Here is a 27,725-nt window from a genome sequence, read left to right as displayed (position 1 = left end):
TTATGCGGGCGGCCATTTGCCTTGTCGCTGAGATAAAGCCCTTGACGGTATACCGAGGTTGTTTTAAAGGCCCAGACACCCTTAGCCATTACTCAGGTGATATGCCACTGGTTGGTGATCAATGTGTCTAATAGAGAGCGGGGCAGGGGGGGGGGAGCAGGGAGAGAGAGAGCCATATTGATAGCCAGGGATAAAGATAAGCACAGTAGAGTGATTGCACTTTTGCCTTCTAATTCATCAACCTGTTTCACATGAGCACTAACTGGGCCTCACCTACGGTCATTAGTTTCTTAAGAGAGCCCTGGAATATGGCTGGAATAATAGCCTGTCGAGATGTCGTATTTATGAGGTGCCATCAAAACAATGGCATTTATCTAACTGCATGGACCGTATACGCTTTCATCACTTTTATCGTTATGTTCCGTGTGTGTGTGTGTGTGTGTGTGTGTGTGTGTGTGTGTGTGTGTGTGTGTGTGTGTGTGTGTGTGTGTGTGTGTGTGTGTGTGTGTGTGTGTGCGCGCGTGCCATGACCCATACTCAAGCAGGAATGAGGAGAGCTCATTGGTTAGTCTTCATACAGGATGCCAAGCGTAACAACTTCAACCCCAGGATCCTTATTCTGGGGGAATATAACGTTGTCATTAGCCAAAAATCACAACACAGCGATTTGATGTATTGACAGAAAGAGAGTGGTCCAAATAAAAAATTACTTTTATTGGCAGCTTAAAAACTCATATACAACATCAATATCACCGTTTAAAGAGTTGTAAAGCTTGTAGCTCTATATATATCTGTCAAACCGACTCCTACAATTCCAAGTGCATATATCAGGGTGAAGGGTCAAATATGAAACTTTTGGCGGTATAACGGCAACCCTACTGCAATAGGGTATACAAGCTCACAATGCGGCAAGCTTGTAAATTGGCTATATTCGCAGCAAGCGACTGAAGTAGGCTATAAGTCTGTCTGGCGTATTACTGTGGGTCTGTATAGGCCAGCCTGTCTGGCATACAAACCATTAGCGTGTGATGAGTCTGCAGAGATTTGGTTCGGAGAAGGTCAGAGGTTGAACGACTCATGTCTGGATTGTTGCTCAGTGTTGAAGGACGGGTGTTCGCAAATAAACATACACATAAATAAACTCACACACACACTCCAAAATGGTTACAGTCTTTTGCGTTGCAGTAAGGCCTTCAGAAACTCTGGTGTGTCTGTGAACTGCATCAGCTCAGAATAATTTGACAAAGGCTATACGTTTGAAATGAAAGTAAGTATACACAAACACACAGAGTGCGATTTTTGACTCAAAAGTATAGGCCTAGTTCGCCTGTTCATTGGAAAGTGAAAGCAGAGAGAGGAAAGAGGTACCGGGCTTTGATAAGGGGTGTGTGTGTGTGTGTGTGTGTGTGTGTGTGTGTGTGTGTGTGTGTGTGTGTGTGTGTGTGTGTGTGTGTGTGTGTGTGTGTGTGTGTGTGTGTGTGTGTGTGTGTGTGTGTGTGTGTGTGTGTGTGTGTGTGTGTGTGTGTGTGTGTGTGTGTGTGTGTGTGTGTGTGTGTGTGTGTGTGTGTGTGTGTGGCATGCGTGGCTGCGTGCGTGCATGTGGGAGGGGGGTTGATAGAGTGGTAAGGGTTAGAGTGCCAGGCTATGCAGGAGGGAGACGGGGTGCGTCTGGAAAGCATCAGGCTCTGCCTCCGTGTGTGTGTGTGTGTGTGTGCGTGTGTGTGTGTGTGTGTGTGTGTGTGTGTGTGTGTGTGTGTGTGTGTGTGTGTGTGTGTGTGTGTGTGTGTGTGTGTGTGTGTGCGTTCTAGATGTTTTGCTTCTCTGGTCTCTGGCTTGTTAACCTACAGGTCAGGGCAGCTTCAGGTGAGGAAGTCAATGCCTGCCTGGTACATAGCATTAGAATAATAACATATTGCACACGCGCGCACACATTGCCGATGTCTCCATATTTTAACTTTTAAACATATTTGTTCCGTAAATTAATACCCTATACTTACGGCAGTGTCACAAAATTAGCGAAAGAATTGCAGATTTTGAGGTTTGCAGATTTTCTGTTTTGAACAGCAACTGTTTTGGACATAATGGCGTATCTACCCGAGCATATGCATATCGTTCCTATTTTACAAAAGTGAAAATAGCAGCTGTGAGCTTGTAGATCTGCTAATTTCACTACATTTGTGCAACAGTCTCAGCAAAAAACATACAAATCTGAAACTTGGAGATACAAGGTTTCTGCCCTAGCCATGACACTTTCTTACTTTTGTCGTTTGGTTTCTAAGCACTCAGTAGTCAGTACAGTAAACAAAACAAAAAGAAGAAGAAAAAGTTTGCAAAATGATTTCATCATGGCTAATGTAAGTGGCTTTTGCAGAGGCTAACCAGCGTATATGGCATTATTAAAGCCAGAGCCAGCAGATCTACAAGCTCACAAGCTTGGCATAGGAGTGGGAGTACATCTTGTATTTCGTAATCGCTAACCAATAACGGTGCAGAGGGGCGTCCCTGGTGACGCCAGTGTTCTCTGCTGCGTTCTAGGGGAGGGGATGAGGAGAGGATATTTTATATTTAGTATATACTGTAGCCTACATGTATATATATACCTTAAACTGAGGGGGTAGAATTTGCAACGGAGGGTGCCAGGCCCCCCTCTGGCACCCCCGTGGCGCCAGGCCTGGTTGAAGACCCCTGGCCTCAATAACAGATTTTCAAAGGAAAAGGTCAGTTATTTCTGGCAAGTATGAATAAAGAAATAAGGCGTTCGAGATATGTGGTTAATTTAACTATGTGACTAGTGTGAAAATGGACGCTTTACGCATGCAGGTCCAAGTTTTACACTATCTCAGAGTTCAAATAGCACTGGAGGTGGCGTGTTAAAAGACAGGCAGCTGGTACAGTGTTTGTGTGTTTTAGCCCAGTGAGACTTGGCATGGGGAGCTGGGTGTTGCGTTACCGCTACACGGTTGGGGCTGATTAGGGTGAGGTGGGGTGATGCATGAATGGTGATGTTAGTAGCGAGAGGAGAACTGATCAGTGGTTGTGTGTGTGTGTGTGTGTGTGTGTGTGTGTGTGTGTGTGTGTGTGTGTGTGTGTGTGTGTGTGTGTGTGTGTGTTGTGCGTGCGTGCGTGAGTGTGTGTGTGTGTGGGGGGTTACTGGGTGAAGCGGTCTGACACCCAAAGTGCTTCACGTGCTTTGACACTGGCCATTGTGGTCTGGAATTTGAGAAATGCATTTGATCACAACAGAACAGGCTACGTATGAGTGTGTGTGTGTGTGTGTGTGTGTGTGTGTGTGTGTGTGTGTGTGTGTGTGTGTGTGTGTGTGCGTGCGCGCACGTGCGTGCGTGCCACAAAACAGCTACCAAAGAAGAAATACAGAACCAAAGATGATAGAAAATAACAAGTGAGATGGTGGATGGATGGATGCAATTGCAGAGTGGATTCCTCAGTGCTATAGTTTAAGGCTGATCATGTATGTCACGGGGCAACCCGTGCCCTACAGTATATACAAAGACACATGAAACTGCTTTCTATAACATGCAAGGAGTAAGGACTAATGTTTTAAACGTGTGTATTGAAAACTGTGTGCTCACTGATTGTTTGCTAATTGTCTCTCCTGCACGGCTGGTGGCATTTCCCTTGATTTAGGAAGGGGCCAAGTGCTAGGCAGGGGAGGGGTGTTTCTCCTTATGCTTTGAGTAATTGTCATTGAGTTTTCATTCTGATTTATACTTGTTTAATTGTAACACATTATTGAGAATGTTTAGGTTACTGTTTATTCAAGGTGTTGTTGATGGAAGTATTTATATTAGTGAAGTATTTGAGAAGAAATGTGCTAATTGAGTCTGTGCCCAGTGGTAGGATCCACTCCTATTTAAAGGAGGCTGCAGGGTCAGGCTAGTTAGTTGTTAGAAGTGGGCAATGACACAGGTAACATCCCTGAGGCAGAGCTACAGGGCCTTGTGTGATCAGGGTACAATAGCCTGAAGAGAGCTCTTAGCCAGTTGGGTTTTGTTCGTAGTGTTTGCTCAAGTGTTAATTTAATTTCTCAGTATTATTATTATTGTTATTTTCCTGGTTTCACACTGTTGAATCTGTACTGGACTTTGGTGGAGGAGTTTGGGGAAAATAAACGTCCTTAACTACAATTTCTGACTGTTCTTGGAGCCTTGGCCGTTCGGGCAACTTCACAATGTAGAAACTGTCCCATTTGGGTCATATGACTTGACTTAAGAGTGTCCACCCTGAGACTGGGAGGTTGGGGTTTCAATCCCTGACTGGGTCACACTAAAGACTCTAAAAATGGGACCCAATGACTCCCTGCTTGGCACTCATCATCAAGGGTTGGATTTTGGGAGTCTCTGTGATATACAGTATAGCGTCATGACGCACAAGTACACCCCCTGCATGACACCGCCATGCAGGGGGTGTATGTATCATGTCCAGGGGGTGTATCCGCAGGGGGTGTATCACGCTGCCTCAAGCTAAGGAAACAGTAGATATGCTCCTGCCCTATGGGCCACATGGCTCGGCAAGGCTTACTATATGCCTCCCTTGACACTATACATTGTCAGTGAGCACTTCTTGAGGCCTACCTGTACTCTACCTGCAGCCCTGCACTGAGAAGTGCCATTATCAGCCATACAGTATAAAACTCTGAAGGTCCCAGTCTGAGTGTATATTGATTGATTGATTGATTGAAATATTTATTAACAGTTTGTAGAATTACAGTACATTTCAAGCACAAACTCAATAGAAAGACTGTTAACTGTGAGTGGACGACCCAATTAAGCATTACACTTGTTTACAACAGGGTCCACATTGTTCAATTCATCAAAACATTTAGAGACATACAAATAGACACTTCTATGTAGTTAAAGGTGTAAGCAAGTAAGTATGGGTCAATTTAGAACCCCACGGAACCTGAGAGTCCCTGGACCACACTTTGAGAACCACTGCAGTACAGTACAGTACAGTACAGTACTGTACTGTACAGTACAGTACAGTACAGTACAGTACAGTACAGTACAGTACAGTACAGTACAGTACAGTACAGTACAGTACAGTACAAGGCAGCAGTGCTACCTAGAGGACGGATGCAGGAAAGTCAGGCGGCCCAACAAGCACTTTGTCCATTGTTGCTTGAATAGAAAACAAACAATGCGGATTTCACGGATCTTGCTCTGTGAGAGTAATGGGAGATTCTGTTGGATGAATAACAAATAAAAAAGAAAGGGGGGGAAACGTAATTCCATTCAGGATATCTAGAAAGTGGAATTAAATTGTGGGGAGGAGTCCTAATGGCATTTTATCTGGTCTCAATCTACACTTGTAGGGGGAATCCCCGGCTTTTGTGTTTGACCTCAAGCATTCCACAGAGCACATTCCAGGCCAGTGTGCGTGTGTGTACGTGCGTGTGCATGTGCATGCGCGCGCGTGTGTGTGTGTGTGTGTGTGTGTGTGTGTGTGTGTGTGTGTGTGTGTGTGTGTGTGTGTGTGCAAGCTTCTCTACGTGTCTATGGGTGTGAGTCCAATCACCCTCGGTCTACTTAATGTACCGGTAATTAATATGACCGTGGCCGTTTTGAGGGTTGAGTAAATCTGAGAGGAAACCCACACCTGAGCGGAAGCTCTGGTGTCTCTAGTCTCCAGTTGCTGCTGACCTGTTTTAGAAGAGGCTCTCAGGCAGACTGAGTTTACCGTTGATCGGGCGGCGATGGCTCAGGGATAGAGTGGCTGGATGGTAACTGCAAAGGTTGACAGTTCAAACCCGGGCTCCCCCAGAGTTAGTGAAGTGTCCTTGAGCAAGACACTGACTGAACCCCTAATTGCACCTGATGTGCTGGTTGGTGCATTGCATGGTTTCTTCCGCCATCGGTGTATGAATGTGTGTGTGAATGTAATGCCCAATCTATGTAAAGAGCCTTGGATAAAGGCACTATATAAATTTACCATATTGATCAAAAGGCTGGGTGGATTCAGTCATAAATAAGCCTATACACCAGTGCTTCTCAAACTGTTTCATGTCAAGGAACTGTATTTGGCTGCAGACTTCCCATATGAAAAGGTGTGGTGACAGGGATCCCTGTACAAGATTTGTGTTGTTAAAATGTTTCAAGAGATATTCCACATTCTTCAAGATTTGATGAAAAGAACAGATCTACTCAATGCTCAATGCATCACACTGCGAGTCTGCAATTGTGAACTTACATAGATTGGATATTTTCAAAAAGCTGATGTAGGCCTATACAGTCAACAGGATAAACCGATTTTTATCCTAGATATAAATATATAATCTAGCTGGGGACACCCTGGAACCTCTTCAAGTCCACGGACCGCACTTTGAGAACCACTAAAATCAAGATTGCTCAAAGTGTACAAATGGAACCAAATGGACCCATATTCTTTTGTTAAAAGGTTAAAGCTCTATATTAAACAATATAGTGTCCTATAAACCTTCACACTACCTGGTGTTATAATGAATTGCAACTTGCACGGTAGGCTATGGCTCTGTGATGAGGCAGAGGCACCCTGTGAGGAGACATTACTAAGTATTGTTAGACCCCAGTTAAAGGGAAGCAATATAAAGGACTTATACTCGGTTGACCAGGGTCCCCCAGGAGTCTGTAATTGGTCCTCCGTTTTTTCTCCTTCTAACAAAGTCTTTTGGGCAGATAAAAGACGGTAGATCTTCAAGATCATAATGTGTCCCACTGTGACACCGTGGCATGTCCGGTGTTGTCCGCCTATTATGACCTTCTCAGAATAGGCCTACTGATTCTAGGGTTCATGTTTTCATGTTAATGTGTTTTTGACTTGTATTGTCATTTTTTTCTCTACACACCAAATCTTTGCTGAACATACCTGATCTACAAGGTCACGTGTTGTAGATCTATTTCTGTTGATTGCTGATTTACCATTATAGGCATTTAGCAGATTCATCCAGATTGAATTACAATAAGCAAGGTAAACTACCCCATACATCACATTCAGAGACAGACAGTGTGGTGCCTCAGTAAACTAGGATTGCAGGTAAGCCAGGAACCTATCATCAGTCTAAACAAGACTTAATAAATCAAAGTAACTCTCTGGTTCGTTGCTTGAGCATTTCACTATTAGGTGAATATTTCAATCTGGCCACCCTAATTGAGATCATTAGCAGTGAGTCAGAACATTAAAGAAGCCACCAAGGCTATGCTAACAGCTGCAGATGCTTGTGTTCTCAATGCAGAGCAGGGCAGACAAACCCGGATCACTAAACCCCATGCAATATGATGCCATTGAGTTGAGTTGATTTGAGTTGAGGCTTTACATGAGAAGAAATTTGAGGATAGTGTGGGAGTGTTTCTTAAAGAATTCCTAGTGCTGGCTGCTGATAATAGCTAAGTGTTCCAACTTACAACATCTGCTATGATATACCATCAACCAGTCTTCTCTGTTAGAGCCTCCCATCACTAGAACAGTCTCCCTACAGAAGTATTTGATCTTCAAATTCAAATTTAAGAGTTGGCTAAAAACAAATTAAATATGTAACCATGAGTAAATCAGTTGCTCTATTCTGTTCTGTCCCATGTACCCTTTTATTTTGTTCTTGTATTGTATTGTATTGTATATGTTTTTGTATGAATAGTTTTTATCATCACGTTTAAGAGCCTGCTCAGGGATGACAGATGAAAATTAGCTTTTGGCTAACTCTGGCCTATTTACATGCATTTGCAAAATGACGTGTTGATTAATGTGCATTGTCCCTGCTAAATAAACGAATAGAAATCTGGGAGTCCATTCGGTAAAAAGAAAATCCTCTTTTAGCTGGATCTGCCTTGAGAGATTATGATACCATAGATTACCCACCCAGAAATGCATAGATGCATTGCCATCTATTGACAGAAGAAAGAACTGCATGACACAAATATTTTCAGATAGCTTGTACAGAAGTAGGGTATATGGGGGTTGCTGTCAGTTTAACTGATAAATCAAGCCATGGCAATGCACTTTTTATCATTCTCATACGTTTAATTTTACACAATGGTTCATTTTAACCGTGGGTAGGTAAGATACCAAGATGTTCTTACAGTTTTGCACACACTGCTTGTTATGAAGAAGAAATACTGTCCAGAGAGAGCAATTAACTGAAACAGAATTCAAATACTCTATGGAACTTAGTGAATATTGAAAACAAGGTTTTTAAACTAGAAGGTGTAGATGTGGATGTCATATTAAAATACTCCATTCCACCACAAATACTCCCAAGACAATAATAATATAATAAATATACTTAATAAGTAGGGGCCCGGGATGTACCGATGAGACATTTTGGGAGATATCCACATCAATATAATGAATTGCTGCTATGGCCGTTAAACAGTCACTGACTGACAAAAGTCAATGTCATTCTGTGTTCAAAAGATTTAATTATAAACAGGCATTGCCTCTTTATTCTAAAACTAGGGATGCACCATTATTAAAATGTTGGCCCATATACCAACATAAACAGCTTGAATGTAGTATTTAAAACCAACTTGACTCTTTTGAAAGCTTGCCAATGAAACCCTCATAGAATGTGCAGCCTTCATCACATTTCAACATTATAAAATATCTGCTAAAACCGATATTTTGATATAGATTCGATACCGTTGCATTTTAAGGCCAAGATCGGCCGATATCGATGTGATGACCGATTAATTGCCCATCCCTCCCTACTAATAAGCGGACATGATTGGGGTTGACGTTGAGCCAAGTGTTTACTTGATATTTATCTCTAGCTTGAGTCACATGGTGAGCTAGATGATATTCTATTTGGTGTACAGTACCGTTCATTTATCCATTCGTAACTAAGTGTACTAAATGTAACCAAATAGATCCCATACTGAAAGAAAAAAGGAAGCAGGACGCTATCTAGTTACCGAATGCATTTCAATTACATCAGTAAAGTTTAATATCGTCAACCCAAGATGTATAGTGAGGAATGGGTCGATAGAGAATCAATAACAAGCTTGAACTTGCGGCAGGTAATTTTCTCCTCACCGGTATCAATAAAACTATGCTTAATGCCTCGTCCTCCTTCACCTGCATCACATTGGCCTCATCCTGTCAACAACACATTTGAGATTGGGACATGAAATGCTTTCGATGAAGCTGCTCTGAACAGAAAACGGTCTGTCTAGTCTTCTACTGAATGACTCTGTGCTACATAGCGTTCCCACGCCCGTCAGGTGTCTTGCACTGAACAGTCTTGAAGCAGCCTAACATGATCCCTAAACTTTCCTGTAAAAAAGAAATCACGTTGAATGTTTCAATGCAATTCTCATAGGATTAGTAAACTTCAAAATGTCATTATTCCAGTTCAACTTCTGTCCAGGATGAGTGCTTGTAGGTGGGTAGGTTTATAAAGTACTCTTATAAATGTATCCCCTAGTAAGGTCACTCACTATTGAGGTCAGCTTCAAGGACAGTGGCCGTTTCTTTTTTAAGCCATGAGTGTGTGAAGTGAATGCTACCCGAGTTAACCGTTGGCTCCTGACTTCATGGTCAATGTATCATCAACATGATTATGAAACAAACCGAAAATCAATAGAATCAGACTGTGTGTTACAAATCACCTTTATTCAGGGAAGCTAAGGCACCGTGTAATAACAATTTCCCGAACACTTGGTTAACATTAGCCACAGGCATCATACAGGTACAGAATAAGTGCTATCTGTTCACAGTGAGTTACTTCTACATGAATTAACAGTGCAAGGAATTTGCATCTTTGCTGGCTATAGCAAAGTAATTATATATTACATTGCTGAATATTATTTTCTGAACAGTCAATACTATGTGTGATCTGTTGTTTCCTGTCAGGCGTTTTGCCGTACTGTATAGCGATATGAGGAGCTCAAAAAGATGGCTCCTGTACCATCCATACATGGGCAGTAAAACGAGTTTGACTGGTTACAGTACCCGCGATTCCCCACAGTCAAGATTTTAAAATGAAACTGCAGTAAACTACAGGGGAGTGGAGTCCTTGCTGAGCCTATTGGGAATGTGCTGTAGGATGATTGTCCCGTTTCAGGGCTGGGTGTAGCGCAGGTATCTTTTCCCAGAAGGCACCTCTTTGGTGGTCACACCATTGGGGAAGAGGGCAGCCGCCTCTGCATCAGAGAGTGAGGGGATGACCATGACCTTATCACCCAGCTAAGAGAGAGATAAAATATGTAATAGACAAAAGGTTAACCATTAAACCCCTATACAGTAGTTATCCTTGACTCGCTATCATGGAAGAATCATGATATGCGTGGCTCTGTAGCAGACAATTATTGTCAAATGACAAGCGGGAGCAAGTCATGGTTATGTATCAAGAAGTTATTATCAACATCAGGGTACTGCATTGTAGAACATAAGACTTGCATGTTGTCCCCCCCCCCCCCCAAAAAAGGAGTGGGCAGTCAGGTACATTTAAATGTTCAAAGGGAGAGTTCAAAGGGCACAGAAGGAAGGCACTTGGGTCTGTGGACAGATGTCCTGCACTTTGGACCATCAGTGAGGCTGAAGCAACATCTCCTGCTATGTTATTGGTTCTAAGTCGTAAACAACTAAATGATTCTAGTACCTTCCAGTCCACAGGCGTGGCAACCTTCTTCTGAGCGGTGAGCTGTAGGGAGTCGATGACACGGAGTAACTCATCAAAGTTCCTTCCAGTAGTGGCGGGGTAGAGGATTGACAGCTTTAGTTTCTTGTCTGGGCCAATCACAAACACCTGCATGGGAGACAGTTCAGAGAGGCATTGGGTGAGCTTCAGTTAGTCTCCGACAATTCATGTGATTCAATCACATGATCTTTTTTAGTGACCAGCAGAACTTGTACAGTTATAGTACAAAGCAGTACAGTATGCGTTCCAGTGTTTCCATTAGGATGACTCAGTCTTATCATGTCAGACATACAGAGTGGAGACGAGACAGCCCAGCCGGGAAAAACACTCTTTGATCTCACCGATACGCAATGTTACTTTTTATATGCATTCATTGTTCTTGTTATCCCTGAGTCTAAGCACACAGAAACAAATTCCATTTGCTTCAATGTTTATCAAGTTACAACAAGCAGCAGGTAGGTCAACATTGAAGCAAACCAACGCTGAAGGTGAGACTGCAACTTCGCAAAAACAAACGAGTCCCGCAACTTCACAGGCCTACAAGCGACCATTGTGTTGCAACGCAGCTAGTTGATACCTTGTAGATTTGTTCTTTTTGTCAAGCAAGGAACACTGTTGTGCGATAATAGTATAAATTAACCTTATTCCCTACCAGAATGGCACACTTGTGAGTGCTGGGGATATCTCATACTGTTTTGTATCTTGTTTGTTTACTTTTGTCATTTTATATTGTTTGATTTGGTTTTTGTAGTTTCCGTTTTGTTGTCTACGATAATTTAAATCTTTATCATACACAGCGTGCAGTGAGGGGCAGTCCGTCCTTGTCCAACTCATCAGGGTCCAGCATGCCAAGCAGCACAGACAGCTCTCGATTGTGGTCAGCGATGATGGGGAATGGTAGAGGGCAGCCAGGCTCGCCTTTGAACGCCATCACATCCTGGAACACAGGGATGGGAAACATCATTTCACATGTCGTTTATGCCTTTCTCCCAGTGCAATAAGATGAAAGCACACATGCATGACAAGGTAATATGTCTCAAAGTCCTGACAGATGGCTGTATCCTAGTCTTTGATTGATTTAATCTCTGCAGAATCTGTCAGCAGCACCACTGCCATAAACATGTATTGTTGTTAGTAGGAATAAACACATAATCACCCAGGAAGGACAAACAGAGTTCCTGTTTCTACATAAAGAAAACGAGGTGGTGCCCCCAGAGGCAAAAACTAAGGGAAATATTTTACTTCCCCCCCCCCCCCCCCCCTGAATGGGTTCCCAGACCATGATTGATTAATCAGTAGCCAGGGCAATATTCATACAGTGGTTCAGCTGTAACTAGTTGGTTAAAATAAGACTTGGGATCTTAGAGGACCTTGAACTGTGTCTATTCTGACAGCTCAGAGTGACCAAGCAAATATCTTTCTGTGAGAAAGGTAACCATTATCTTTTGGTGATAAAGGGAACTACTAAGTAGTCTATTAGTAAGTCTATTTTATTTTTTAAGAAAGAGGTAGACAAGAGTCAGACATAACAAGCAATCAAAAGTGTGACAACGTTTCACTGTTGAGTCTTCCACAAGGGAAATTGAACAGATGTTATAATCAGTAGTTGGACATCAGACAAAGTAAATAGTTCAGTGTGGGAAAACCGTCCGTTTTCTATTCGCAAGGGTTCAGCCAAAAGTCTATGTCTGAGTGTTTGCCTAATGTGTTAGAACGAAGCAGCAATAAAAGAAAACAAAGGGGTGGGATTAGGACTCCCAAGAGTAATACTAAATATCCTGGCTCCTTCCTAAAACTACAGACAGACCTGCAGTCAACCCATTTCCACGGCAGATGATTAAATCAAAAGTCACTTTCATGGCATATGTAAAAAACGTAAACTTCAACAGTAGCTAAACAGCAGGGTTGAAACCCCCATGTGAAGTGTAGAGGTGGGCGGTGCTGGATGTAACCTAGTAGTAGCCAAGCATTCTGTCCAATCAGGAATGGCCTAGTAGAATTCCAGAACTTTACTGGCTCTGTCAACCCCCCTCCCCGTTGGACCACTCACTGACCACCAAGAGGGGAGGCACTGCCTGTAACCTAGCAACACAGCTTAAAGCCAATCACAGTGGTTCCGTTTATGAATGGGGGAGAGGTTAGCAAGCATACCCTAGTGCAGGGTTCCCCAATAGGCGGCCCGTGTGGCCCATGGAAGAATTTCAAAAAATAAAAAAATAAAATGTTCTTTTTTTTTAAGGGTCCCAGATATAAATGGCATTAAATGGGGGTCAGTAGCCTATGCATGTCAAACTGGGCAGCCTTTTCAAATGGGGTCTTGCCCTGAAAATGAATTTTCAGGGCAAGACCTCGACCTCGCTCGTGCAGACTCGGCCCCCAGCCTGGTACGCTAGTCAAAATATGGCCCTTGAGGAAAATGTATTGGGGAACCCTGCCCTAGTCCCATTGAAAGAGACAAACCACATAACAATGCAAAGACAATAACAGATTAGATGATCAATAAGCTTCAATATAACAAATCAATAATTTAAACAAATATATAGTATAAGAAAAAGTCCATAAAACCATGAAGGTCTTCGAGTTCATAAAGTTTACTTTTTTTTTATGTCAAAGTGCATTTCATGTGTGTGAGTGAATGAGTGGTTAGCAGTGGAGGGAAGAATGGTGTATTAAAAGTTGACTGCCAGGGGGGCAAAGTTGCACCTTCACAAGCATGTTTTGCATAGTTAGTTCAGTGACATACTTGTACAAACTCTGTTTTAAAAGCACCTTTATCCGTATCCACTATCCAGAGTTTAACATTGTCCATGGCAAACTTGTGGGACAGAGTGTAAAGCCATCTGTACAAAGTAAGCCTGGCCAGAAGAGGAAAAACCTTGGCCCATTTTCAAAAGGGGGGAAATATAATGAGTGGAAACTGCTGCCAAAGTTTGGTTATGGTAGTACATTTGCATATGCCATAGTGAGGTTACGCATCTGAACTGTAAACCATAAAGCAAGAGACAACGTTACCAGTAGCCATGTGAGTCGGGTGAAAATGGCGAGTGAAGAACTACTTGAAAATGTGGCAAACCTTTACATTCCTGAGTGAAACGACAATAGAGAGTATGCACATGCATGCTTTTCCCATCAGGACAAGCCCCCCTCATCTAGAGTGGCAAAACATTGAGGAGCATGGAGTGATGGAGTTTGGAAGCTCTCGTTGGAAATCAGTTGAGAACCCCTGCACTAAGGTACGATATACAAGAGAATGGAATGCAAGCTGATAATGACTTTATGTAGCTATGTGTGCCGTTTGCCACTATGCGTTTAAATCTTTGTAACTATTACTTTTGGAAAAAATGCTGCCGCTAATCTCAGCGGATCCGTCGTTCTTCCGGGTTCTTGCAAAAGCCCCCAGCCACTGCGTTTGATAGTTTTACTGTGGTTAGGGTTAAGGTTAGGTATAGTTTTACTGAGCTTTATTATAGTTTTACTGTGGTTAGGGTTAAGGTTAGGTATAGTTTTACTGAGTTTTATAGTTTTACTGTGGTTAGGGTTAGGTATAGTTTTACTGTAGTTAGGTTTATGTTTAGCTATAGTTTTACTGAGGTTAAGGTTAGGTATAGTTTTACTGTAGTTGGGTTTAGGCTGTCAATCACAGCATACCATCTACTCAAACACGCTGAAGATCCCATGCTTGCAGTAGTGAATGTACACCAGGATGCTTTTCAAGCGCCTGGCAAAAAGAGTGTTTGGAAAGGTCTAATGTCCTGTGTCCGACTGTCCGTAAGGTAATTCATTTTTCCCTGAGTTTCTGTTGCAAACTGCTATAATGACTAGTAATTTCTTGTTTTTTTATTTCCTTTAACGGGAAGTAACCTCAAACAGAAGATAGCTCAATTGGGTAGCCAACTGCCTCGACGAGAGAGCAAGAGAGCCTCAAGAACAATACGTGTAACAGACAGTATGTCCATTTGTGTATGGGTCACTAACCTGACTCCAACTGAGGTGGTCCGCCACGCTGTCGATGGACAAGGCGATCATCTTAACGTTCCTTTTCTTGAACTCATCACTGACCTTGGCAGCACAGGCCAGCTCAGTGGTGCACACAGGAGTGAAGTCCCTCGGGTGGGAGAACAAGACACCCCATCTACACAAGAAAAGAGCAGGGGGAAACAGAATTGAGCACACGTAGGGTTAAGGAAAGGAGAGACGTGAGAGCAGGACACAATGGAGAGGTCTCTGGAGGAAATGTCAGTACCAGCAGTTCAAGTTTGGAGCAACAGGTGGCTGGGAATCTGACAGACTCAGAACTAAACACACTTAAACCCAGCAGGGATGAACTGAGATTATTATTTTCTGCATATGGTCTGGGAGAAATGATTGGAAAGAAGTAAATGTATTCATTCTTCTTCTTACATAAGCATGTAGCAAAAATTATATAAGAGGCCTACTTTAACTTTACCGCAGCTTCTGATCGCTGCCAATTACGCCCGTCTATCTATTCAGATTGCGATGTCTTCATTTTGAATCCAATTGTCGAAACAATAATCTGAATACTTTTGGCAGTGTGACTGCAACTCACAATACTGGTGCTTTGTCTCAGAGGCCATGTGACCAGCTGCTAAAAGGGGGAGAGAATCACATGATTTAGAGAAGCAATGCTGTGATGGAACATTAATGAAAAGGCTAGTTTTCCTAACTGCTTCCTAATAAAAGCAACACAAATGCCATGTACTTGACAGCTGCAGCATGAACATTTTTTAGAGCCAAGATAATGATCTGAAACAACCAGGTGACAAAAGGAAGTCCTTTTGCCGCATCATAATATAACAATCAGGCTTAGTTTCTTTCTGCAAACTCACGATATGCGTGCAGCCGTGCACTCTAGTTTAGTTTCTACTTATCTAATATGTGCCTCTTGGACAACCACTCTTGGTGTCAATTAGGCCAAACAAATCAAATAGTCATATTCAATCATACTCAAATAATAGTAGTTATGATAAGCATGCAGTTGGGCAAGTATGCAACTTATTTTTTGTGAGGGGTGTGTTGGAATAATATGTCTGAGTTGCTTGTGCAGTTTGAGCCAAACCCTTAACAGGAAAGGAAATAAATTACTACAAATAAATGGAAAGGTGGGAAATCCACAAAAGACATTTAGTGCATAATTACAGCTCTCATCTGGTTCAGGGGTTGTTGTGGAGAGGGGATTGTGGAGGGACAATCAAACACTTCTAAAACATGAACTCATACCCTCCCCAGACCCCCACCCAGTTACACAATGTTACATCATCATGAGACAATGTTACATCATCATGCTCTTGTCCATGACCCCTACCCCATCCTTATCTGTCCATTTACTTGCTACAGCCAAGATAGTAACTTGGAAGTTAATCTGTGATTTTTTTAACTAACTGTTCAAAGAACTTCACACACACGGTGCATTGCTTCCTTGTGTTCATCATTAAAAGTGTGTGTGTGTGTGTGTGTGTGTGTGTGTGTGTGTGTGTGTGTGTGTGTGTGTGTGTGTGTGTGTGTGTGTGTGTGTAAACCATTCCTCATGGATTAGAATTAGAATCATAGGATTGGATGTCAAAAGTGAAGGCAGGCCGCCAGGTGTCGCATATGACACAGATGACAATCTCTGCAATTGCTACCATAATGGATGCACAGTTGCACCACCTCACACTAAATTCACCAAGTTCAAACTTAGCCTAGTTATAGCTTGACCAAAAGCCATTAACTAGGATAAGTTTGAACTTATGTGAGGTGATAGGTGTTATGAGCTACTTTCTGTCAAGGTGATCTGTGCAGGTGATTCTATTAGTTTGGAAAAGCTCCCTCAACTGTCCTGCTGCACCTCGATCCACCCGTTTCGAATTCGCAGTTCGCACATAATGCAGGAGGTAGCAGCACGACCAGTTAATAAAAATGAGTGGTTCTGAAGTCCAACAGCATGCAATGTATTGACAGAAAGTAGCTCATAACATTTTTATGAAACAAACGCATTGCATTTTGAAAGAGGATAAGTCAAGTTTTCCCTACAGCTGCAATGTTGGTGAGTTTAACGTCGTGTTATACAAACAGATCGTAAAAGCAATTTGGATAAATGGGATGTCAATGGAGGGTATTGCAACTCTAGATTCATCCCATTATAAACAAGCTAGTGTTGCACATTGCGGCTAAGCAATTTTACTATTAGATGTGGCTACTGGCTATAATTATGAAGCTGCTCTTGCACTTACGAATCGCCGAGGAAATCATGGAACTTGATCTTGCCGACGGTAGTGTCGGCATCGAAGTTAGGAAACACGTCTCCCAGCAGAATGCCCGGCATGATTCTGGTTAGGTATCGTGTGTGTGATCAGTCAGAACTCAGAAGGAAGAGAAGGGATGAGAAGTAACCACGTGGTCCTACTACTGCGAATAGGTCAATAGGAAGAGGCGTGCCATGGATTCACTTACGTAAAAACGTCAACCAATCAAATGCACTTGTTGAAAACAATGTATTTCCAACTCTCTAGCCCTAGAACGGCTTTTGTTGTTTCATACAGTAGGAGTAGGCCTAATATACAGTATAAAATCATGCCTGCACGTTAACAAACACCAGAGGGAGTTCAACAAATCATGTAACAGGGGTGCCCAAAAGAGTTCAACAAAATCATGTACAACAGGGGTGCCCAAAAGGTAAATCGTGATCTACCAGTACCAGTAGATCACAAAGGCTGTGCAGGTAGATAAAAATACAAATAAAATAAATGTTGGCATCTGCCATTTGAATTAAGGTGTCTTGATTGATTGACATCAAAAAGGGCCTGTCAGCTCAAACCCACACAATGCAATAGAGAGCGTATGCGGCTATGCGCGTCATCATACCTGGAAGTTATGCTGGTATGCCTATATACTGAGTGGCAAAAAACTACTTTCTGGCCTTGACAGCCCATACATCCAAACATTAAATTACTTTAAACAACATTACATTCACTTTGTCACTCACTTTGCCACTCGATTTGACACTCAATCTGCCATTCACTTTACTATGTTTACAAACATCAGTAGCATTACAAATAAAAAATAAAATAAATCCAACCCATTCAATTTCTCCCCCTCTATTTTATTTCCCATTCCAAGTGCATTTGTCTTATATGTAACACCAGCGCTGCTATTCAAAAGCCCCCTCAGGTACATTTTTGTTTTTAGTTCAATGTTTGTTTTAAAAAACACCATTGACAATAAAGAGAATTTAATGTTTGTTTTGTCTCAATGTTTGTTTTACATCATCATGTTGTAAGATGATAAGAGCGCCCCTCACTTCACACGGGTGTGATATTTTTTTGGGGTGGGTAGATCTTGATGAGCTGGTCATTTTGAAAGTAGCTCAAGTTAAACAAAAAGTGTGGGCACCCCTGGCTGGCTGATGTACAACCATGCACATGCACAAACAATTTACATTAATTTACATTAGCGGGGCTGCGGGTAGCCCCCATGAGGATCATCAGAACTCGACGGCACTGAAATACTTCAATCAATCAATCAAAGTCATGTGTAGAAATTCACGTCACATTTTAATACTCCATTTCCCAAAAGGCTTTGCGATAAGAACAACAAACATGGCGAATATGAAAAGTGTTGTTCTTCCATTCTATGCTGCCTTCCATTGAGAGAGAGACTGCTTCGCATGGACGTGAAAGGAATTGTCAAGTGACTGTAAAACGATGAAATAAATAAATAAATAAAGGGACGCACACATCGCGAACAGCACTGCAGAACACTTTCCCACGGTCGTGCACGACGTGCAGTCGGATTGTACTTTGCACTGCAAGTATAATAACAGCAGAGGAAATCGCATCAGAATGCCGTCTCCTAAAGCAAAGAACCCCGTACGCAGTGGAGGAGGAGGCTCCGGACTCGGAGGAGGAGGAAGTCCGAGCAGCACCAACAACGGCCGCTACGACTTCATGTCACTGAACCGAACCCCACCGCCGCGCCAGGGGAGCTCCGGCGACCCGGTGGCCGCCGCCCGCGGCCGTCCCCGGGCCTTGTCGGAGAGCCCCACGCGGCGCCGGGGCTCCGGTTCCTCCACGGGCTCAGCGTCGGGCATGCCCGAGGAGGACTGCATGAAGCTCAACCCCTCCTTTGTGGGCATAGCGATGAGCTCGCTGCTCGCTATAGACCTGTGGCTGTCCAAGCGGCTGGGGGTGTGCGCCTCGGAGGACTCGTCCTGGGGCAGCATCCGCCCGCTGATGAAACTCATAGAGATATCGGGGCACGGCATCCCGTGGCTGGTGGGCACCGCGTACTGTCTGTATAAAAGTGACACTGCAGCGGGACAAGAGGTCATGCTCAATCTGTTCATGGGTAAGCAGAGTAGTATTGACTAATGAGATGATGATGATATGTGTTTGCAGATACGATGCGGTATATGAATGAAGCAGTTCTGTCAACTCTCTCTCTCTCTCACACACACACACACGCACACCCTCCCAGCCACCATGTTTAGCCGTCCACCCCTATCCTGAGTTGTCATGTTCCCTCCTTCCCACGTCCATTCCTTTTTTACAGTCTATGGTCCATTCACACACCTGTCATATGCCCGCAGTAATTGCTGTCTTCCACCAGATGTCATCTGTCATTCGTTCTGCAATCATCACACTGCATTCCCAGGCAGCTCCCCCCCTCTTTCTGCGTCCTAGTTACATAAGTATTCCAACCATCTCTATCTTTGCCATTCTCATTCCATTCAACAAATGTATAGACAGAAAATGCACATCTTCTACTCATTCAGTTGCTTACCTAAAAATGTAAGCATATGTAGGCTACTGTATTGTTTATTATGTCTTATGTGTATAACATTAGGCATTACTGTCTGTTGTCTCATGTCAGCTCAATTAACTATAAATTGAACTGAACTCACTGTTTGTATATCATTTTCTTAATGTCTGTGTTGCTCATTGTGCTTCTGGCTGGTGTCATATGGTTTGTAATATGGACCCAGATTTGATTGAGCCTGATGATGGATGGAGAGATGAGTTGTACAATGTCCTGGTATTTAACCCCTTTGTAATGGCGAGGAGATGATGGTGGGAAAGGTGCTGCAACAGCTGACCAAAAAATGGTTAATTGTCAAGTTTCATGATTACATAATAAGTGGAACATAACATTGAATTTTTTCCATTCATTCAACTGCCCTAATCTGATGTTGGCTCCTCACCTAAACACAGAGAGCACGCCCACTCACATGAATGCATATCCCTGTACGGTTGTCCAAACTGTACTGCCGCATTGTCTGATAGACTGATACCAACCTACCCTCTCACAGGGAGAGTCTACCAGCCAACCATAAGCACTGTAGCATGCAGACACAACACTGCTGTCTGCTCCTCTGTGTGCAGAACACGCAATGCCAAGCAGGCAGGACCTCATTATCAGACTTTCTGGAGATGCAGTCCACTCAGAGAATGGGTGGGGTCTTTGGGCTGGATCCAGGCTAGGCAGGGCCACTTTAATAGAAGAAACCCCTTGTAGAGAGCAGGGATGGGATGGGGGATTTTTTTTTTTAAGATATATTTTTGCGGCTTACGCCTTTTATTGGTTTTTGAAGGGACAGACAGTAGGCTGACAGGAAACGGGAGAGAGATGGGGGATGATATGCAGTAAAGGCCGTGTCGGGCTCGGGAGTCGAACCCACGGCACACTGCGACTGGATTACCAGTCGGGTGCCCAGACGGTTACGCCACAGCCTGGGCTGCCATTGTACAATTCTGAATCACACAAATCAATGTCATGCCTCGCTGAGTCAACAAGGCCCAAAATTGATTTCCTATCCAAGTATCCAGATTGGAGTTTGATTGGTTTTATGAACAAGGCTAAGGTAAGGAGTGTGATTTGAATCTCATTAGCAAAAATTGCTGTTCAGACTTTATAAAAGTAATCTGATTCCAATCTGGATAGGCCAAAGATCTGATTTGGGATGCCACTAGTCTGTTACATTGTCTAATAGAATTGAGAAATATTTCCCAATCACCACACAGATTGTACGTTGTAGTTATTGATCCCGAGAGGTTGGATGGAGACACAAGAGGTAGCCTGTAATGTATTCCTCTGTGATTGTGACGAGGCTGACACAGACGTGGGATATTTTGCATGAAGGCTGTTAAATCAGTTATGTTTAATGGAGAACTTCACCCATTTTAAACCTAGTTATCTTTATATAATTTGTCCTATTCCTGACTGTTCATTAACGATGGCATAATATCCATCTGCTCGCTCACGCTTTCACGGGCTGCTGTCTGTGGACAGTTCATAAACCTGCCTATGACATCATTAATGGTGATTCCAAGCTAATAGAAACCACAGCCTTTCTCTTCCTGGAAAGTTAATACTGAGATAGGAGCCATTGTTCTTTTATACTGGCCTTTCTCTTCCTGGGAAGTTAATACTGAGATAGGAGTCATTTTTCTTTCATAGCCTTTCTCTTCCTGGAAAGTTAATACTGAGATAGGAGTCATTGTTCTTTTATACTAGCCTTTCTATTCCTGGAAAGTTAATACTGAGATAGGAGTCATTGTTCTTTTATACTAGCCTTTCTATTCCTGGAAAGTTAATACTGAGATAGGAGTCATTGTTCTTTTATACTAGCCTTTCTATTCCTGGAAAGTTAATACTGAGATAGGAGTCAAATCACACCAGTGTGAAGTGATGGGCTCTCTTATCATCGTACATCATTATCACGTAACATCTATCTTATTAAATAGACATCTGTCTATTTGCTCAGACACTATGATGTAAAATTCTCCATTCATTGTCAATGGGAATTTAATGTTTGTAAGACAAATCTACACTAATAGCTGAATATAGGAGGGAAAAAAGTTAGTGCAAGTGCACATGAATTGTATATTTTTAAGTGTAAAAGAAAAAGTATGAAAGCATGGGATTGTATGTGGTTGTTGATAAAATGTGGCGTGGGAAGGGTGGGTTGTAGGGTAGTATGTATGTGTTGAGTCTGGCGAAGAGGATTTTATCCTGTGATTAACCTTTTTCAATACATCAATATAAGATTAGAAAAAGGTTTGAAGTGAATGATCAAAAGCCTGCCTAGCATGTTGTGGTTTGCAAGTTTGTCTGAGTGAATAGACATAAATGGTGTGCACAAGTTCAGGAGAACATGTGCACATATTAATTGGTTCAGTACAACTGACGTGCCCACACGTCATAAGTGCTGCTCCTGTTCAATGTTACGAAGCATAATGTGACCTTAGTGACAGACCTGCTTATTAAAGCCAAAGCAATCTTTTTATAGTCACTGACTAAATAAAATAAAAGTTGATAACCCCAGGCTGTTACTGTCATGGATAATGTGTCTATAGTACCACCATATGTACCCAGCTTACCTCTTTACCTCTGTTTTAATCAGACTCTTATCTGTTTGAATAAAGATGTTTGTGTATAGAGTTTCATAAGGTACATATTCACTGTGCAGATGCTTTGATTATATTGTTTGTTTGTTACCACTGGGTGTACTGGACTCTTACTTCCGGGCACTCATGTCATTGCTCATAGTGATTTGTGAAACTCTTCTTCTCTCTTCCTCCCTGTCTAGCCCTGTTATTGGACCTGGTGTTGGTGGGCATCGTGAAGGCGCTGGTACGTCGGCGCCGACCAACCCATAACCGCATGGACATGTTCGCCTCCTTCTCCGTGGACCGTTACTCCTTCCCCTCGGGTCATGCCACGCGCGCTGCCATGTGCGGCCGCTTCGTCCTGGCACACCTGGTGCTGGCTGCCCCGCTGCGCGTCCTAGTTCTGCTGTGGGCCGCGCTGGTGGGGCTGAGCCGAGTGCTGCTGGGGCGTCACAATGTGACGGATGTGCTGTTTGGGTTCTGGATGGGCTACTGCCAGTACAACCTGGTGGAGCTACTCTGGCTCTCACCTCAAAGCCTGCAAGGACTGCTGGTGCCTCTGCCCTGAAAGGAGCGACTGGATGAGGAGGTGATGTGGTCAGCCATGGTGTAAGGTTTAATGGCATTGTTCCATTTCTATGAAAATGTAACCTTTCTTCCAATTGTCCATAAAGAAAACGGTAGTGAGACATGATAAGACCAGAATCCCAACCATAGTAGTTTACGTCGATAAATAAACGCACTGTTCATTTTATGAAAATCTATGCTTTCTTCCAATTGTGCATAAAAAAAAAAGAGTATAATGGTTGGGATTGAACTTACTTGACCAAAGGTAGTGAGAAATGAACACCACCTCTCTGTTGAGAGAAAACCACAAAAATGGGGACTCACGTGTGGTTCAACTGGGAACAGCACTCAACACTCATTCTATTCTTTTACATTCTCTAATGAATGTATATTATTTTAATATACTGTATGTGGTTTCCGGGGGGGGGATAGGTTAGTATTTTCTATTTCTGATACATCCAACAGTGATCATTCCTATCTTATAGATGTTAATTCATTCACACTGTCTGCAAGTCATTCAATAGACTCTGCAGGACACTGATAAAAACTTGAAATGTATTTTTAGGGTTGTTTTATTTGATTGATGGTTAACCCCCAGTTATTGTCCGTCTCATAAAACAGGGCTTTGTTTGCAGCAGTCGACCCTGTACCACTGTGAAATAGTTGCACATAAACTGGTAAAGACGTCAGAAATTACATACCTATGACTAAACGTGCATGTATGTGTGCTGTGGTCAAGACATAGGCTTTAGTTTGTACTGTTTCATTTAGCAATCTTGTTTCTCAACTCCTTGGACAATAATTCTGTGGCAATATTCTTGGATTATTCATTTGTAGAAATCTTGAAATTGCATCAATGTACGGTATGTAATTAGTAATTACGTACCGTACATTGATGCAATTTCAAGAGTGTGGTATTTACCACACATTGATGGCTTTGCGCCATGATACTACTACATGGCTTTATATCAGCATGGAGGGAGAGTAAGGACACCAAGCTGTTTGTTTTGTTGTGTAACATCTTGTGGTGGCGTCAATGATTATCAATCATTGATGGCAAATTGGACGGCAGAGTTTTATGCGTTGTCATTTTCTACCGGACCAGAAACGTGCTCTCAGATAAAGTCGTGTCAGAAGTAGGACAATAATGTACACAAGTTCCTGTGAGGTTGAAGGGACCTATAACTCCAGGTTGAAATCACTTTATACTTGCAATAATCTGTTAATTTATTTATACACATACTGTCCGTCCGTGAGCAGATCATTGTCTACTGACAATGGCATAAATGAAAAATACTGGGTGTTTATATTGGGACGTTTTGTGTTGATGTTCTAATATTTTGTGACCTGCATCCAGCCAGGTCTCTTGTGTTGCATCTTTTCTTATTGCTGAGGCCTACGCACATTTTCTTTTGTGGATTAGTATGTGCACGTGTGTGCATGTGTATGTGTATGTGTATGTGTCTGTGTCATACAGTATGCGGCTGAATGCTAGTATACTTCTACCATCATTAATGTTTCTAGGAGTTCAAACCTCAGTGACACCAATGGTCAAGATGTAACTGGTGACCACAGCTTTGTCACAGAGGTTGTAAACCCACTGTGTGGGTGTTTTGGACATGCTATACTGCTTTTTATCTTAAGTTAAGATAGTTAAGTTTCATTGGCTTTAGGTATAACATTTGTTGTTTTTGGCCTGAACATCCCTGTGAGTGAATGGGCAGTTGGCCACCCAATATTGGGGTCTGTCCTTGAGTAGCTGTCGTGACACGACTCACAGAAACACAGAGTTGACATGTGTTAGTCTTTTTCCAATAATCAATATAGCTATTTCTGCAATTATCAAAACAATGGTGAATGGAAATTCAGGTTATTATTGTTAATATATAATGTTAATTAATCGATGATTGATTACCAGACATGCTGAGGCAAGACAACTAAAATGTTTTACCTGTCAAAGTGAAGTATAATTTAAAATTAGCATAATTTTAACCCATTCAATCTGAGAAACCATCTGTGCCATTTTAGATTTTAGCTGTATACCCGTAGCAACAAGTTTTTCAGATTGGTTAGTATCTAGGAGGCATTTTTAGCATCAGCATCCTCCAGAGCTCTGCAATCCCCCAGGATTGTTATATCACATGGAGGTGCAGTTCAAGGATGGATGAAGTGTCGCAGTATGGTAGCCTGATTGTCAGACTCTGAGAACCAGTGCGCTCAGTCGAGTGGGCGGGGTCTATGGGCTGGAAACCAGGCTAGCAGTATGGTGCTGTTGCAGTATCTTGAATAATTTATCCGGAAATTGGGGCACATTATTTTCACGATAGCACTGGATCACCTGAGGTCCTTCTTCCAAGGTGGAATCTACAGTAGACCTGAGGTTCCAGAGAGGGTTCAACATTTAATCTTCCACCATATCTCCACTAGTGTCAGTATGTGACGAAACAACTGGCCACACAATCACATTGTGCAACAGGTGCCTTTTAAATGAGGCATGCCGTGGCTCAATATGAGGGTTTAATTGGTTATAAGAATTCAAATATGGATGTAAATACTGCAGCATGGGTAGGGAACATGAATGTTTTATGGTAAGTTACATAGGCAATAGGAATAAATTAAAAACAAATGGCACAATACTGACTACTTATTGACAGCCCCCTAGCTGCAAATGTTGGAGAGGAAATTGTAGTACATTCAGACTGAGAAAATCTGATCATGCCCCATTTTCACCCTTAAAATATCTTTAAAGGAAATCAGAGAAAAAAATGACAAAAACAAACAAATTTCACCCACTTATTTACATCTGTAATTCTGTGATTTGACAAATTTGATTATTGATACGTATAGTTCCTTTATATTGTTGTGTTAATGTGCATTTACCGTTTCTTTGAGTAATGTTTCATTGAGTGACATATTTCAACACGGTTTGTATTTATGAACTGGTCACCTACTTCCAAATTGATGTTGATTAGGTGATGTAATGGTGATAAAACAGTGCCAACACAAATATTATGAAGAGACTGTTCTTTGGTACATTGGTCCACTAGGCCTACTTTACCTTCTTTCTGCAATAACTGACCAAAAGCCCCTCCCACTGTTCTGTTGGCCTAGATTTGAATTTATTGTACAATAACGAAACATGGACTCTTCTGTTCTGCTACCTCTCAGTGACTATCTCTTTTGACTATCTTTTTTTTCTCTTTTTAATACATTCCCAAAATATTTGATTGCCCAAACAAGTGGCCCACTGCTTTATCACTTGACTTTACTAGGTTATAGTGGCTAACCAGCTGTATACTATACCTTATTGTCTCCACCAGCCCAAGGCATGGACACATGGACACACAGATGGACACATCTGTCCACAGATGTGTCCATCTGTCGACAGCTAATCTCTGGCACCGTTGGCTTGATCGCAGTCAAACTCTGCACACACATTCCCTGGATGCCAGAGCCGAACCTCTGCCCCAAATATTTCACATGGGCCTGTTATAGCGCCACCAGGAGGCTGATATTTGCAAAATACTTTATTTTTTTTTTACATTACACCTACAGATTTTGTCCAAACATTATGCAAATTGGTACACATGATCTCTATAGTCATGTGATCAACATGGGTCTGTTTGATTTATCATATTCCATCCTGATTAGCTAAGATTGGGTTCCAAAGTTTACAGGAGTGACCCGTTTACAAAATTCCGCAAAACATGAACACAGCATCTGATTGCGGTGACACTGCAGCATATTCCCACTAGGCTGAGGAAGAAATGCCACTAGACCTTTTTCCTTTTTTTAACGCTCCTATCCTGGTGGAAGCTTTTTTCTTTTCTTTTTTTTTGTGGTGTAGTCCTTAACCTGAGCTGTTTTATTGTGTGGCGCACACACACACACACCCCTGTTTTATTGTGTGGCACACACACACACACAACACTATCTAGTCATTTGAATATATTGTGAAATGTTATTTGGGGTTGATGGTGGTAGCAGGTGTTTTCTGTTTAATGTGAATTGGGGAGATTTGCCTACGACATAATCACTGCACTGTATGTATTTATTTCTCAATAAAATCAAAAGGAAGCAATTCAAGCAAAAGTGGTACTGTGTTTTATTTTATGGTATTCTATCAATGCATGTCTTTAGACTGTACCATGGTACACTTCCTGTTAAATAAGGTTGATACTATAGATTGCAGCTGCAAACAAAATATCACGCTGTACTTTGCAAAGCAGTTAAGTTTACTCAAGAATGCAGATTGTCTTGCATTTCCAAATGCCTTCCCTCATGCACGTGAAGTGAGTTGATATCTCTGTACGCTGGAGTTGGTCTTGTTTCTTCTTCAACTCAAGTGATTAACTACAACCCTGATGCTGTTTCCTGTGAACTTGGTTTATGAAACTGAAACAACGCAAGAGGATGAATGGATGCTTTGTAGATGAGTACTTTACTGAGTATTTCCAATTCTGTGTTTTTTCTTTTACTCCACTACATCTCAGAGGCAAATATACTTTTACTCCACTACAATTATTTGAAAACTTTAGTTACCTACTTTGTAGGTTTTCATTATTATTACAAAACATACTGTACATTAACCACTTCAGCCCTACAGTATACCGTATATACATTTTGTCCATTTGAAAAGATTGTTATACATTTGAAAACTTGTGAAATGGGACATGAGTCATTTCTAGTTTTGGCACTTTAAGTAACTTTTGTTGCCAACCTTTGATTTCCAGACATTTACTTGTAAATGTGTATTACTATTTTTACATTTACAGTATTGTTATTGCCACGCAGGTTCTCTGATAGCAGAGACTTTGCAGGCTGTCTGTGGCATATTTGCTATGCAAATAGACCATCCAGTTTGTGGGGTGACCCTGTGAGATTCAACTGAGTGAGGAACAATTGTTTTTAGAAGATGTACATTTAGCTTCCTAATGTCCAAATGTACCTCATTGGTACCTGAAAACTGACTTTATACATGATCAGGACAAGCTTAATTTAGTAATGAAAGTGTTTGAAGCGTTCCAAACTGGTTGCATGTGGTACAAATAAGTGTGTCATCCCCCTGTGTGCAGAGATCTGAAACTCATAGGTCGAATGTAGGTCTTTCATCATGAGTCACCAGTCTGTTAAGTGCAATGAATGAT

At 42.1% G+C, this 27,725-nt stretch overlaps 2 protein-coding genes across 2 annotated transcripts; one reads left to right on the top strand and one right to left on the bottom strand.

The window, feature by feature from the left end:
* Positions 1–9,573: 9,573 nt before the first annotated feature.
* prdx6 (peroxiredoxin 6) lies at positions 9,574–17,011 on the bottom strand. The gene is made up of 5 exons (XM_080769939.1): positions 16,858–17,011; positions 14,603–14,759; positions 11,421–11,564; positions 10,589–10,735; positions 9,574–10,173 (listed from the first exon to the last, which is right to left on the bottom strand). Exons 1-5 carry the CDS (start codon positions 16,947–16,949, stop codon positions 10,048–10,050), a joined length of 666 nt encoding a protein of 221 aa, XP_080626065.1. The 5' UTR covers positions 16,950–17,011; the 3' UTR covers positions 9,574–10,047.
* Positions 17,012–18,275: 1,264 nt separating this feature from the next.
* plpp6 (phospholipid phosphatase 6) lies at positions 18,276–26,658 on the top strand. The gene is made up of 2 exons (XM_080769965.1): positions 18,276–18,970; positions 22,212–26,658. Exons 1-2 carry the CDS (start codon positions 18,466–18,468, stop codon positions 22,577–22,579), a joined length of 873 nt encoding a protein of 290 aa, XP_080626091.1. The 5' UTR covers positions 18,276–18,465; the 3' UTR covers positions 22,580–26,658.
* The last annotated feature ends 1,067 nt before the right edge of the window (positions 26,659–27,725 follow it).

The sequence above is a fragment of the Protomyctophum bolini genome (genome assembly GCF_963924005.1).
Source record: "Protomyctophum bolini genome assembly, chromosome: 8".
NCBI lineage: Eukaryota > Metazoa > Chordata > Actinopteri > Myctophiformes > Myctophidae > Protomyctophum > Protomyctophum bolini.
Note: the sequence above shows the minus strand (reverse complement) of the source record. Positions and strands in the feature narration are given on the sequence as shown.

Coding starts and splice junctions, on each gene's coding strand:
- prdx6 (XM_080769939.1), bottom strand. CDS start 16,949: ATGCCGGGCATTCTGCTGGGAGACGTGTTTCCTAACTTCGATGCCGAC. Junction 14,760..16,857: donor CATGATTTCCTCGGCGATTC/GTAAGTGCAAGA, acceptor TTTCTTGTGTAG/ATGGGGTGTCTTGTTCTCCC. Junction 10,174..10,588: donor CCACGCCTGTGGACTGGAAG/GTACTAGAATCA, acceptor TCTCTCTCTTAG/CTGGGTGATAAGGTCATGGT.
- plpp6 (XM_080769965.1), top strand. CDS start 18,466: ATGCCGTCTCCTAAAGCAAAGAACCCCGTACGCAGTGGAGGAGGAGGC. Junction 18,971..22,211: donor CATGCTCAATCTGTTCATGG/GTAAGCAGAGTA, acceptor CTCCCTGTCTAG/CCCTGTTATTGGACCTGGTG.